Here is a 14682-nt window from a genome sequence, read left to right as displayed (position 1 = left end):
AAATCATGTTGCAGAAAGACCAGCAGTGATGGTGAAGTTGGTGCAGGCTTGCTAATTTCTTAAAACATTTCTGTGGTTGGGTATAGTGAATCATAGAATATCCTGAGTTGGAAGGGACCCACGGTGATCACTGGGTCCAACTCCTGGCCCTGCACAGGGCAGCACCAAGAATGTACCATGTGCCTGAGAACATTGGCCAAACACTTCTTGAACTCTGCCATGTCTGGTGCTGTGATCACTTACCTGGAGAGCCTGTTCCAGTGCCCAATCACCCTCTGGGTGAAGAACCTTTTCCCAAAATCCAGTCTACACCTTCCTTGACACAGTTTCATGTGCCCTGCTATATGTGAAGATTTTAAGTTCAATAAACCTGAGGGTTAGGTGTTGAGTTTTACATTTGTTATTAGAACAACTGAAACTGTTCATGTAATAACTCCTGTTCCATAACAAAATTTAAGATTTATGATAATAAATAAATAAAATCAACACAGACTTCTGATCTACAGTTAGTATTATGTGATCGTGACTTGAGTTTTTATTCAAGTAACACAGCAGTTTTTAAGTTATAAATGTTTGAATCTCTCCATGAAAAGAGACTGATTAAAAATGGGTAATAACAGCATTGCTGTGGCACTGAATTTATGACATGCTGATCCTACCAAAATATTTTAATTCTGCAGAAAAGTAGGCAGAGAAAGTGTAGATTTATGACACCTCTTCGACATAAATACGTTGGAGGTGTGCTAATGTGAAGAAAATACTGTATTACCCAAAGAGATTGTAATAAACATATTTGTTTGTTCAAAAAACCCCTAAAGACAGGGCATTTCTATAAATCTCAAATATTTTTAGCTAATAGTGGAGGGCATGGGTATGATACATTAACATAAACCTGCTAATTCTTTGATAACTTGCTGATGCAAGTGGGAGAAAGATACTTTACATTGCCAACGTATTATGCCTTAATGTATTAATCAATCTGTTTAAGAGCAGATTAGAAACTGAAACGGAAAGTAGAGAAAATAATGTATAAAATCCTTACTTAAGGGAATAGTTCTTCATAGCTTTTCCCAAAAAGTGATTTCTTGATGTGGTTTTTTTGTCAAGGTGTGTTAAGAAAACCATCTGCTTTCATTTCAGTCCCACAGAATAACAACTGTATCTTGATTTCTGCCTGAGTGGGTGGCTTTCTGTAAAGTTGATTTTCTTTGCTTATACACTAATTACTCGGCCCTGACCAGTGTCAGTCTAAGCTGACAGTCAAGATACATAATGTGAAGGGTAGGCTCCAGGAGTTTCAGCATCAAAGACAAAAGTGAACTTTGCTCCCCTGAGACTTACCAACCTTGCTGCTCTTACCATGAGAGGGGAAAGGCAGTGGCTGAAAGAGAGACAGATCCGAGATACATGAAACTGCTTATGAGGAAATTCTTTCAGATGCAGTTTGAGTGTGGCTGCCTTTGTGCAAAGCACTGGATGAAGAAGGTGGTATCCCATGCTACATGGAGCAACCACCTGGTAACCCTCAGTGACTACCAGCACCAGAACACCCTTCTCCTCCTCTGGAAGCTTGCTGCCTTAGGCAACTGCCTGCTTTGCCTCTGCCTACAGCCCACCAGATTAATGCATTTAAATTTTGCCACTGTCACTTGATTCTCTTTCTCTGAATAAAGGATCTTTGACATCTTGCAAGCATGCAACAAATTCTTGAAAGAAACAGACGAAATAAAACCATACACCATACAAATGTACAATTTCAGACAATTATTACTTAATTGAAATAAGATCCCGTTACCTGTGTGTGTGATGGTGGGAGTCCTTTTCTGCCATAGATGCCAACCAGAGCAGCCTTTCCTAAAGACACATTGAATTTCAGATGCACTGGGTGGTCGATGAACACCTGAGATCTCCAAAAAATACCAGGAGGGATCTTCTGTGTGGCTCGTCTGCCTACATCAATCTCTCCGGAGTCTATAAAACTGTCGTCTGGAAAGAAACTACTGGGCTTTCCTGCCAAAACACAGGAACAAAATTCTTGAATTAGTCTTATATCCTGAAAGTAATCCAGTCATACTGGTATCTCTGACACTGATCTTGAGAAACAGTCTATTAGTGTCCTGAAATCTTCTGAGAACTTTGTCTAGCCAATCCATACGATTATGGGAGGAAAACTGGCAGGGTTATTTCTGGCTTCAGTAACTGTTTTGTTTGAAAAGATGAACGTGGGAAGAGCAACCTGGAGAAAAATGGCCTTTTGTTTAAATTGTAACATCAGAGAGTGTGCAATTACATTCCAAAGATAAGAATAAATCATCTGATATTATATCCTAAATAAATATAACTTCAGGAACGGAGAAGTCACCATTAAATTACACAAAAGAAGTGTAGTAAGTGTGAGATAGACGTGTCACAGAGTGGAATGGTGGTGTGGAGAACAGCAGCATGAATGATGCCTGAGTGGAGAAAGGAAAATGTTTCTCTATTAAATTAATTCTTGACAGTGGTAACAGTATTTGAAGCTTGTTGAACAGTGCACAAAAAGGTAAATAAAAAAAAGGACTGAGAAAAACAAAGGAAACTGTACCCTGCACTTGAGTAATATCTGTTAAGAAACATGAAAGGTTTTAATTGGGTTTCAATATAATCTGCAAAGTGTGCTATGATTATCCATTTTCTTTCAGAAGACAAATGAAGGCATTTGTTTCTCAAACTGACCACCAGGTTGGAGAGCCTAGGTATTCAAATGGAATCAGTACGTGCTGTAATGTCCAAGGGAGTCAGCAGGGAGCTTGGCACATCTAAAAAACACACCTGAGAAATTCCAGGTTAGAAATTCATAGACTCACAGCTTTCCAAACAGGTGGTAGAATGAAAAATCAAATGCCAGAATGATGCCTTTTCAGACTGTGCCATAGCCAGTGGCCAGAGCTTTAGCTGTAGGGCATACGGACAATGAAGAAGGCAACTGCTTAGCAAACAGCCTTTATTAAGGACACTTCTAGTTGAAAAGTATGCAGTAGCATCACCTGAAAGATTTCAGCTTCAGTAAGGAGAGCAATATGTCACCAAGAACTAATTATTAATTTTGGAAATTCAAATAAATTTGTTTTCTCATCTCCATGCCATTACAGCACACTACTCTGTGTTTCACAGATCAAACAAGTCTAACAAAATGAGAAAGAAACTTCCAGGTACTTACAGTCTTTTGTAGAAAAATCAAATTGTGAATTTTTTTCTTCCAGAGTCTATATTTGAGAAATGGGAAACAAAAATATCGTTTCCCATCTATCATGAATTCACATGAAACAGTCTCAGAATTTACTTGCCATGTTGGAAAAGGTGATTGATAGAACATGTCATTTTAGCGTTTCAAATGACAATATTTCATTTAATGTTATACAATATTAATTGCAATATTTCATTGAAGTTCTCCACATACCATCCCAACATAAACTTTCCAGGAGAAACAGATGTAAATGATTAGCTATCTCTGAAAATCAATATAGAAGTTACATGCATATTAAGGATGGAGTTGTTTTGTTTTGTTCTGTTTACTTAATAAAACTTAGCAGAACTCGTTTCCAATAATACTAACCACTGATTTAAAGTCAGCAACTGCTTAAATACATTGCTGGAGCAGGACTTGATGGCATGTTTCATTTCTCTGCTATCTTGTGGCAAAAGTTTTATGCATACCAGCACAAAAGGTGCTTATGCAAAGGCTGTATACATGTGTACAGAAAAAAAAAGCTACTGTCAATTTTACGAGATCCTCATTTATCTTTGCTCATCACTTTCCAATAAATACAGGGGGGAAATCTGCTGACCTTTTACTCTTTTTCAGTTGAAGTGTATATTAACAGAGATAATCAGAAGCAGCTTAGGTAAATGGGCATTCCTTATGAATCATTCTGTGCTGATAGACTACAATTGCACAATGAAAATCAGCTTGATTCTGAAGGGAATTACTTTATCAATTGGATTGATAGTATTTATTTGGCATACTAAAAATTACTTTTCACACTGTCAGGATTAAAGGAAACAGTTCCTATGCCTTCATGCAAAGTTTCTTATCGCATTATTGTAAGACGAAAAGGTAGAGGATTCTATCAAAGAGCTAAAGACATCACATGTTTTGGATCAAATGAAGTATATAGTTTTTCTGATTACTACTGACATGTTTCATAGACTCTCAGAAATTCAGATGAAAACCTGAAGTATTTTATATGCCCCCTGAATGTTCATTAATAAAGACTGTACATCAGAGTGAATAAGCGAAGGTGAGAATTTAATATGACAGATGTTGCTATGCAAGCAAGAGGCTGGACAAAATGAACACAGGATGTATTCTGTACAGAGAGCAGTGCTTCCTCATGAAAATAAAAATTCTTCTGTGATTGCAAAAGGTAGTCTTACAGAAATAATTTTTTGTATACACAATTACAAAGTTTATGTCTCCTCTTGGTGGACAGTTGTATGTCTGAGAAGCTGATATCCTAAGAGCTGTTGTATCATGTTGCCAGCAGCTGAGGTCAAAAGAGTGGCTCTCTTCACCAGTCTGAACTCAGTCCCTGAAATCCATCCCTATTTCATCAGTTTTAGCCTACAGTGAGATCAGGCTTTGTGGTCTGGATACGTCATAAAGTACAATAAAAAAGCCATTTTGGCTTCTAATCAGAAATCGGCTTTTAATCAGAATATCTGACTCCTTAAAATTAACTTCAGGTCTGAATTCTTAATTGAGCTGTCAATTATTTCGCTTTTTTCGCACATTACCTTGAACTTTTTAGTTGCCGTAGCAACTGTTCCTAATTTATTTGGATATCAAAATGAACTATTTCATTTCAGACCTTGCTGAATCTGTATTTTTGACAGGAAGGTACCCTGACCCATCAAAACACTTAAGAACACTCATTTCTCTGACTTCAATCACAGTTAGTTACATGCTTAAATGTAAGCATGTGGTTAAGTGCTTTGGTAAACAGGGTCAAGCTTAAACACAGGTAAATGCTGTGCTAGAGCACAGACAGAGATGAGAAAGAATGACTGTTACTGAGAATTGGCAAGACATTGGTAATGATTCATTCAGATCAGCTCTAAGGATGCTCTAACACATTGCAGCCTATTTCATTCTGATCTGGAAGACTTTCAAATACATTTCAATTCTTTTTAAAATAAATTTCAATCACATACATTATGGTTTAGAATAGAAGCCATGCAACACTGCTAGTCCAGAATTAGTTACATAGCCACCTAATGAGGAGAGAGCTGCATTTTAAGGCTGGACAGCATCACTGCTGCAACAAAGATGTTGTCCTGATGTGTTTTCTAGTCAGCACAAGATATTTTCCTCTAAAGCCTACAGATTTCCTAATATCTATATGAAGTACTAATTTGAGGGCTTTTCTATTGATGTAACTAGGCTATTTCCCAGTATTCTCTTTTAACAGAGTAGCAACCAAAACTTCTACTCATGTTACTGCAAACATGCCTGAAAATAAAATCAAGTGGAGGTCTTTCACTTGGATGGCACTTTCGGATACATCCATTTATTTCCATTTTGACTTTTAAAAGGAAATGGACAGATCAAAGCTAGATGATTCAAAAATTAAACATATGGTAAGTTAGAGGGAAAAAAAAAAGATCTGTCATGAAGTATTTTTGAATATAACAGCAGGGCTGTCTGCAGCTTGCTGCACTGTCTAGTAAGGTTTGCTGAGAATAACCTGCTTAGCTGATTTTTCCTTGTAGCAATTTGATGGCAGCCATCAGTTACCAGTAAATACACTGTTTTAAGGAATACACATAATTATGGCCTTTATTTGAACTAATAAATACAGATAAGCACTTACAGAAAAAATACAATTAATTTAAATTTTAGATGTAAACACAGGCTCTCAGCCAAAGACTAGGGAACGCTCTGGAAACTTCTGAGTTACCAGAACAGTAGCATACGTCTAATGTGTCCTCAAAACTTCTTCCACCAAAATAACTAAAAAAACCAGCAATTACTTCACTTTTACTGAAATCTATTGACTTTGAATAGAGAAGCTTGATACACAAACAAAAAGGCTTTCTGAAAATTAGAATTTCTCATTTCTCCGGCTAAGTCTAGGGAGGGATAAAACTTTGCAGAGCTTACAGGTACTTTTGGCACTGCTGCCTCTAAAAAAAGCACACTAAGATGTAAAGCTGCTGGATGAGGTGCTGCTGAATTTAGGACCCACCAGCTGCTACTAATTTCTGTCAACATTGTAATACATTGTGGAAACTAGGCCTTTTATTCGGCTACTTTTGCAAAGAGATGTCCACCTCCGGAGTGCCAAAACTCACAGTGTAGTAGTTCTCAACAAATATTTTAGTCCTCAAAACATTTGCTACTCAGTGGCAGCAAATAGGCAAACTGAAATGTTTTTGTACTGCTGCAGAGAAAGCTTAATCCACTACTCCAGGAATCATTTAATTTTCAAGAGACAATGTTTTCCCATGAAAACAGCCCCTCGAGGCAGGGTTTTCATGATGGCCTTCTGTATCCTGTGAGATAAGGTACAGATGGCTTCACCTTGAGAATGCCTTGAATGTGTGGGGAGGGTTTCACACAGTTTTATTGCATTAGTGGACATCAGAAGGGTACAAAACTTAGAAACATGTGGAAACAAGACCAACGATTACTAGTTCTAGACATGTAAGACTGGAAAAGCACCTGCTGATGGCAGCATTGAGGGTAATGGAACATGAGATTGGATGGCTGGAGTTTAGAGGCAGACAGAAGACTCACAACATGAACACACACCAACCATACCTTCACTGGTTCCTTTGCCTTTCCTGTCAGGTAACTCTAACCCTGTGCCCCCCGAAGGATATAAGGAGACGTCCGTTGGCACTGGCCAACTGCTGGCTGTGTCTTCCGTGATTTCATACATCTGCCCTTCCATCGGCTGCAGGTGCCAGTTTAGGCCAAACAGGTGCATGGCTGTGGTGAGCAATGAGAAAAGTCATCTTTTTCTGTTTGGGAGAGTTTCAGAACTACAGGGGCACATTCTAAATTCTCACTCCACTGTCTTATCAGTGGTCATTGCTTTAGGACAAGAATGGGATTAATGTAATTGGACAGCCCCTGCTGCTTCTACCATACAGTCTCCCTAGGTCTTTCCACCCACTTAAACTCATTTTAGATCACCTGTAGCAATCCACCCTGGTTCTTCCAGCATATCCACTCCTGACTCATGGTCTGCATGAGAGCATAACCAGGCACAGCGTTTCAGAAAGCTCCCAAGGCTGGGGTGGCAATGTGGTAAACAGAGAAACACAAGGAGTATTATTTCTCAAAATACCAATAAATACCAGGAAACTGCACTATGGTTTGTTTTGCTATATTCACAGTGTATTATTTAGGTTCTTTTTTTTTTTACCCATCAATTAGACACAGAAGCTCTTACAGACATCTCTGACAGTTTTTCCTGTTAAGACCAAGTAAAAACTAAGGCAATTTAAGATCCATCTTGCACACATGCCTTTGTGCTCTGCATCACAAATGCGAGTGACTATGTCTGAACATTCCTTGGTACAACTCAGCTTCCTCTATTCAGATCAAAGATCAATCCTTGAGATCTGAAAACAAGCATCACCATTTAGATTTGTGTGGTATCAGGGTAAAGCTCTCTGTAGGTTTCTGGGCCATGCAAAGTCATCCAGTGCACACATGAATCTATTTCAAGGCATTACATAAAGACAAGTGAAGTTAAGGAAGAAGACAGACTACTTGAAAAGCAAACACATGTATGAGGAGTATGGAAATCATACGCTTATACAACTAATATTTGCCCCTTGCAAATATAAAGCAAAGGATGTGGCTTCCCATATCAGTTCTTCTTCCCCAACATAAACATTTCATACTCAATCAGTATCCAGCTTAGCTTCAGGCTCTACACAGATAAATGATCCAATATTTGCTACATTTGGAATGACATTTCTTTTTTAAGGGAAAGCCTTGATATTTTACGCTATTTCTCCAAGAAACTTTACAATGACACTAACATCACAGGCATTTAACATAAACAAAATCAGTAAAGAAACAGAGCATTTCCATGGCTTATGGTTCTCTTTTAATTCACGAAAATGTACCTGAGCTTGGCAACCACTGTTAGGGACAAGTGGTTAGTTTATTTAAATCTGTGCATCAGGACAATCTTTTCAAGAGGATTGAAAAGTAATCCGAGTAGTTCTTCCAAAACAGCGTGTTCAGGCAATTTAGCAAAATACGTCATTTTTTCCACTTCAGTCCCAATTAGGTCACCTATCGTTTACTAACATAATTAAGGTTGTCTTTGCACAGCTAAAACTCTCCTTTCACCATGTAAGCGGGGACTGGGTTTGATAACAGTCTTAACCATTAAGAAAGGAAATACTCTCCTAAAACTCCCAAACAGCAAGGAAAAACAGCAAGGAAGGTCTCCTGAGGACCTCTTCAAAACTCATTGTTATCAGGTATATATACTAAGAATGAATGCTAGCAACATAACTGGTAATTCAATCAGGACACTTTAGACAGAGGCACGAGTACTTTCATCCGAACAGAGTGTATTTACTTGGTAGAGTACCTGGGCAATAGCTACTTCATAGCTATTAACTTCATAAAACCTCATCAGGTAGGAATCTGCTTTTTTCGACTACACAGAAAGGAAAAGAAGAACTACAGCAGATTAAAGGACTAACTTAGGGCCAGAGTGTAACCCAGGTGCTGCAGAGCTGTTAGAGAGCTCAAGGGTTTAGATGCTATGAACATGCAAGTTCCCATGTTTAACCATACAGATGGTTGTAGTTCTAAGCAGAACAAAAACTGTACTGTTCACTCCTATAAACTCAGGCAATCCCAGATAGCAAGCAGGTCAGATGCTTCTGCTGGCTCTAAGTGCTTAAGCCAGCTCCATCTATCAGATGTCTTCATGTTATGAAGCTTGTGACCTGCATGAGCTTATACTGGGCATCACTGGTTCGGGCAGGAACTGAGCCAGATGTTTGCTTTTTTCACAACACCATTTGACTCGCCCTGTCCTTTGGACGTCACAGTCCAAGTGTCACACAGACTTTTAGGAACACATTGCAAGACCACTGTTTCCCCAAAAGGACATTGTTGCTTCTCCTCTCCTTAGGAGGAATTTGTTGTTGTAGATCATTATTTACTGCAAGCAAATGAAGGTCAAAAACTCAACATTGTTTTGGATGCAGGGAAAAAACTATGAACACTTCTTCCAGGCATTAAAATGCATTTAAAATTCATGAGAGGAAATGTGTTAAGAAGGGAACATCTTGCTTCAGTGTAACGACAGAACTGGTAGCCTGGAAGTGCTACAGCTTTTCTGCACGTTATCCATCCAATTGAGCAAGTGAATCAACCATTTCATGTCATCATTCAATCCTAAATGTTTGAAAAGTGTCTTACAGTGTCCCAATTTAGAAAATACGACAGATTTATCTGTAACATAGATACTGTATTGTCACACAGAGTCAAAAGGCTCATATTAATGTTACCTTTTGTCTTAGGTTTTGTCTAAAGCAAAAGCTTCTTGCATACATTGATCCCATCATCATATAGATCACAGAATCAAAGAATCACAGAATGATTTGGTTTGGAAGGGACCTAGATCTAGTTCCAACCCCCTCTGCCACAAGCAGGGACACCTTCCACTAGACCAGATTGCTCAAAGCCCCATCCAACCTGCCCTTTAACACTTCCAGGGACAGGGCAGCCACAGCTTCTCTGGGCAACCTGTTCCAGTGTTTCATCACCCTTATAATAAAAAATTCCTTATATCTAATCTAAATCTATTCTCTTTTAATTTAAAACTATTGCCCCTTGTCCTGTCATTACAGATGTCAGTAAAAAGCCTCTCTACATCTTTCCCTTTTAAGTATTGAAAGGCTGTAAGAAGGTCTCCAATGATGATTCATGAGAAAGATTTCTATGACCATCATGCACACAAAAGTGCAGAAATCTAAAAAACAGAGAATTTTTTGAATAGAATCTTGATTACCAAGTGGTTTAATAAAAATGCAGAACATGGAGTGCAAAAGCTCAGAGTTAGTGTTCTATTCAGGATTTCTGATTTGATGTTTCTAAGCACAAAATAAATGCCTATAAATATTCCCACCTATAAGGTAGAAAGACATCATGCAATTTCTGCTACATGTAGGCAATAACCACAAAAGCCAATCTGAAACGAGAAAAAAGAGTCTAACTTACTTTGGTAACACACATGGGTAGCAGGTATGTTCTCATCAAATCACCTGATTAAGTGATTTCATTACTATCTTCCAACTATCAGTAGTCTGACTGGCAAGCTGGCGGAAGATTAATTTCTTCTCTTGCTCCATCTCACTGCCATACTTGTGATAAGTAGTAACAGCACTGGATGTTTTGTGTCTTTACATCTCAATGGGATGTGTAAAACTGTTGATGCACACAGTTGTTTCAAGGTTTTAGGAGAGACACAAAACAACCTTGTTCTGTGCTAAACTGATGCACAGTTCTTTCTTGTGGAAAAAAAAGAGTGGACCATAATCAGGTAAAAGCCCTAGAATCATGGATTAGAGGCACAGTCATATACTTCAAAGTGTTAATGTTCCTAAAAGCAAAGTGAAGCTGTAAAAATAGTTTGAGATTCCTGATGGTCTCAGTCTCCAGGTCAATGGAACCCACTGTGGACATTTTTTCTGGCTTTTTTTTCCTCCCTCTGCTCAGCTAGACATAAGATGTGGCTGACAGGGAGTAAATGCCCTTGTAAAAGACCTCATGTCCTTCTTCCTCTCCCTCCCCAACATGATGCTCAAGTAGATATTCAGATATTGAAGACTTCCCATGTATTAAAAGGGCACTCTGCAATTAACAATCATTAAAGTGTACCCTTCTGTAAAATATCATGTAGCTTTCACTGCCTAGGAAGCCCCATGACAGGCTCTTTACGGAAGCTTTGGCTTTATTTCCCATGGAGAATAAAACTCTTTTGTCTGCCTTCTCTTAGAATGGAAACAATACTTAGGGTAAACCCTGCATCCTCTCTGGGGTGTTTCAGCACCAACAACTTAGATGATATAAAGGCATCTCGGGCCTCTGGTCCCTTATGCTTATGTTTTGATATTAAAGCTTTGACTTGCACAACCTTTCCACCATAGCTAATTGCAAGCAAAAAGTGCCCTGAAATGTGCTGAACAGGTATCAGAATTTTCTGTTGCAGAATAATCCACCTTATCCTCAGTCCTATGTCACCTCTGGCTGCCTTCTTGGTGGAAAACAAGGACGCCAAATTCCAGTCCCTTCAGAGTTTGATTACTTTACTGAGTTCAGCATTTCAACCACGACAATGTGATATGGTTGTTCATTTGCTGAACCCAGATTCACTTTAACAAAGAAAATTTGCAAACAGTTTAGCATCAGCTGACCTATTTAACCATCCCAATAAATCAAAGTTCATATTGGTGGAACCAAATATTTAGGATCATGAATATTTTGATTTTAACACATTATGTCTTTCTATATTGCATTATTCCTACTCCATAGCTACTTGTGGAGGCCCTCATCAGCATAAGCTGATGCTATTAAGCCAGATAAAGAGAAACATTCTTTCCAAGTATGTTTTGAAAAAACCCAGGCTTTTGGGTATCTTTGTATTATTGCCACTTGCTTATGAGACAGCAAAACACTAAAGTCAAAACAACTTACTCAGCAGACCAGAGAACAAAGGAAGTGGTACAGCATTTAGGATGAAAAAGGACAAACAAAGATAATAATTCACATGGTCAACAAAATGGACATCTCTTGGGAGAGGTTGATGGAGTGAAGGGGCTAGCAGAGAGAGGCAGATGATTGTGATAGATCACAGGTAGAAGAAAAGACAAGGCATGCTTACTGAAGCATATGAGACCCCCAGAAACCACACCAGTCAGCAAAAAAATTGAAAAACAAACTCCTAGCCCTTTATTAGCTTGTTGCTTTGCCCAAAGCTGCAAGCTAAGTGTAATAAATAACCAAACCAATCAATTACGATGCTTGAAATTAAGGTTACAGCTGAAGCCACCAGCTGCTTCAACAGTGTTTGTTAAAAGCATTCTCACAGCGGCTCACAGGCTCTGCTGCCTTCTCCCCTGTCCTCTCAGAGCTAAGTCCTGCAGGTACCACTGCTGGCCTGCCAATTCCTCGCTCCAGCAAAGCTCCTACATAATCTAAGGAATGAATAAAATAACGACTGTTTCCCAGCTAACAACTATCTTGCCCTGAACAAAGAATAAGGAGTTTTTCAGAATGGAAGCTCAATGAAACAAGTTAATGATCACTACTGTGAGTCTGGATTTACAGCAAGCACAGAGGATAAAGGGTATGGAGGCAAGACAGAAAGTCTTCTGGGCTTCTCATTTGAAAAACTTATCCAGTTTTTTTGCACTAAGAATACTCCAGGTTTTAAATCCACATTTGTGTAAGGATGTCAGAATATTTGCTTAAATAACATGGGGGAGCACACATGTTTTGGAAAAGCCAAGCTTCTCTGCATAGCCCCTCCACCCTCCGCAGCTCAGCTGTACTGGTACTGGGCTCTGTCTGGAAAAGTTTGGCTCCACTACTCTACTGGTTTTTATAAGCACCTTGCTGCACTGGTGATAACAAAGCCAAAGCCAACACAAGCCAAAAGACCACTCCTAGGACAGAGAACGGCTTTCCAAAGCCCCCCAGTGCAGAATGGGGGAAAGCAGAAAATGGGAAAAGTGTGAGAAGGAACAGCGGAGAGAAACTGATACCACAATGAAGAGTAAAAACAAGAAAGAAAGGGGAGGATGGTAAGAAATACAGAACGAGAGAAGGTTCGGAAAGACCAAAGGAAATCTAAACAAAAGAGTAAAACAGATTTGGAATAGGAAAAACAGCTGGAGCTCAGTGATGGAGAAGACATTTATACAGCTTGTTTCTTTGCTCTCCCTTCTTTGTGTGGAAACAAGTATAAGATACATAGTGGTTATATATTCCTCTTTAACCTTCATGTTTGACAGTCAGGCTTCAAATAACACACTCTCTAAAATGATGCCTCTAAAATGATACCTGAGCTTTGCTTTTTCTCCTAATTGAAAAAAAGCTGAATTCCACTACTGAATTACTCAGGGCTAATTTTGACTCAAGTAAATGTATTGCTTTCACTCCTGTCTCTGGAAGAAACCTGACTATAATTATCTGGATAACTGTCTCTCTGTACACTGAAATCATATGATTTCTGTAGAAGTGGTAGAATTGAGTGTTGCAGAAATAATCATATTTTTGCAACATTCAATGTTATGAAAAGGAGCCTTTCAGCATGAAATAATCACTGGTTTGTCAATCTTCAACATATCACGGAAGAGGCACGCAAGACTAAAGAGAATGGAAACAGTAAAACAAACATTAAAAAAAATAAACTGTTTTTCTCTTACACTGCTGTTCCACGTGCTGGACAAGGCTTCTGTGTCCCAGCATGGTAGAACATGCCAACACAATGAGAGTTGAGGATTGAAAGGCTCTATGGCCCTACTGGTTTAGGAAGAGGGCAAAAGCAGCAAGCATGTGACACTTTGAGTGCTGCAGTGATTTAATACCCAAATACTTAACGGGTTCACAGATCTGGAACTGAGAACTAGAGATCTCAGTGGTTCGTAGTATCATGAATTCACATCATTTACACGTACATACCCAGGGCACTCAGCCAGCCACAGTGGGGCAAGGAGAGAGGGATTCCTCCAAGGCCAGTTCTTGCATGGACTTTGGCAGTTACTTTACAAACAAAAACTCTGTACAGTGCTCTGTGTTGTTTCTAATGTCTGAAATTATTTCCTATAAATAAATGCTTTCCTTCCGTGGCTTAAAACTCTCACTCAAGGAATGAAAAACGTAACTTCAGGAATCATCCTCTACTCAAAGGAATGTGAGCTTGCACACCAGGATGGGACTGCAGCCATGTGGGAACAGAGAATCCTGCACATGGTGCTCTCCACAGCCCAGATGGATTAGGCCTGCTATACAGTTAGAAATGTAAAATTAACAGGTCACAGAGAAATGGAGCCCAAAAAGCAGCTGGACTGCATGTTGTTTAAGTGACGACACTCAGCCTGTGGCTGGGAGATCCTCTGGCTCTGCTTCCTGGCCTGTTGATTTATTTGACGCAAGAACAATAGTTAAGAAGAATAAAAAAGCCACCAGGAGGGATACTTAGGGTAATGCTCACTATTGTAAATTCCCCATTTGCCTCCCTTCCTGACTGCTCAGTGATCCACCTTCAATGAGAAAAAAGGTTTACAAGCCTCCTTCACAGACTGGGTTTGAAGATACTTTGCTGGGCTGGGCTGCAATTGCTTCATCCTGAAAACTGGACAATTTATATCCAGCCTTCTTGGGTGAAGGGGTTAGGAGAAAGGACTTTGATGATAAAACAGAGCAAAAGCTGTGTTGTGTTTGGTTTTGGGTTTTTTTAGGACCTCAGATGTCCTAAAGTAAGAGGCAGGTGCTTTCACAGCCAGACAAACTCAGTACAGCTCAGCTACAGCCAGCTCAGTACAGACAAACGCTACAGGATACATCCATGTACCCGGGATCATGACTGCTGCCCGATTCTTCCTCCACGTTCCGAGCTCAAACAAGCAAGTACCAGATGCAACTCTTTCAGAGAT

The 14682-nt window shown here is 39.3% G+C and overlaps 1 protein-coding gene across 10 annotated transcripts in view; it reads right to left on the bottom strand.

Annotated features, from left to right (window-relative positions):
• Positions 1-14682, bottom strand: part of TENM4 (teneurin transmembrane protein 4) — a 599346-nt gene that overhangs the window by 180620 nt on the left and 404044 nt on the right. For all 10 annotated transcript variants that reach the window (XM_027664342.1, XM_027664505.1, XM_027664591.1 and 7 more), the window contains 2 exons: positions 6803-6973; positions 1796-2010 (listed from right to left, as the gene is read on the bottom strand). In XM_027664342.1, coding sequence (XP_027520143.1) covers positions 1796-2010; positions 6803-6973 — 386 coding nt within the window. The remainder of the gene's footprint in view (positions 1-1795; positions 2011-6802; positions 6974-14682) is intronic.

The sequence above is a fragment of the Corapipo altera genome, unplaced genomic scaffold, assembly GCF_003945725.1.
Source record: "Corapipo altera isolate COAL_440 unplaced genomic scaffold, ASM394572v1 0, whole genome shotgun sequence".
Taxonomy (NCBI): domain Eukaryota; kingdom Metazoa; phylum Chordata; class Aves; order Passeriformes; family Pipridae; genus Corapipo; species Corapipo altera.
Note: the sequence above shows the minus strand (reverse complement) of the source record. Positions and strands in the feature narration are given on the sequence as shown.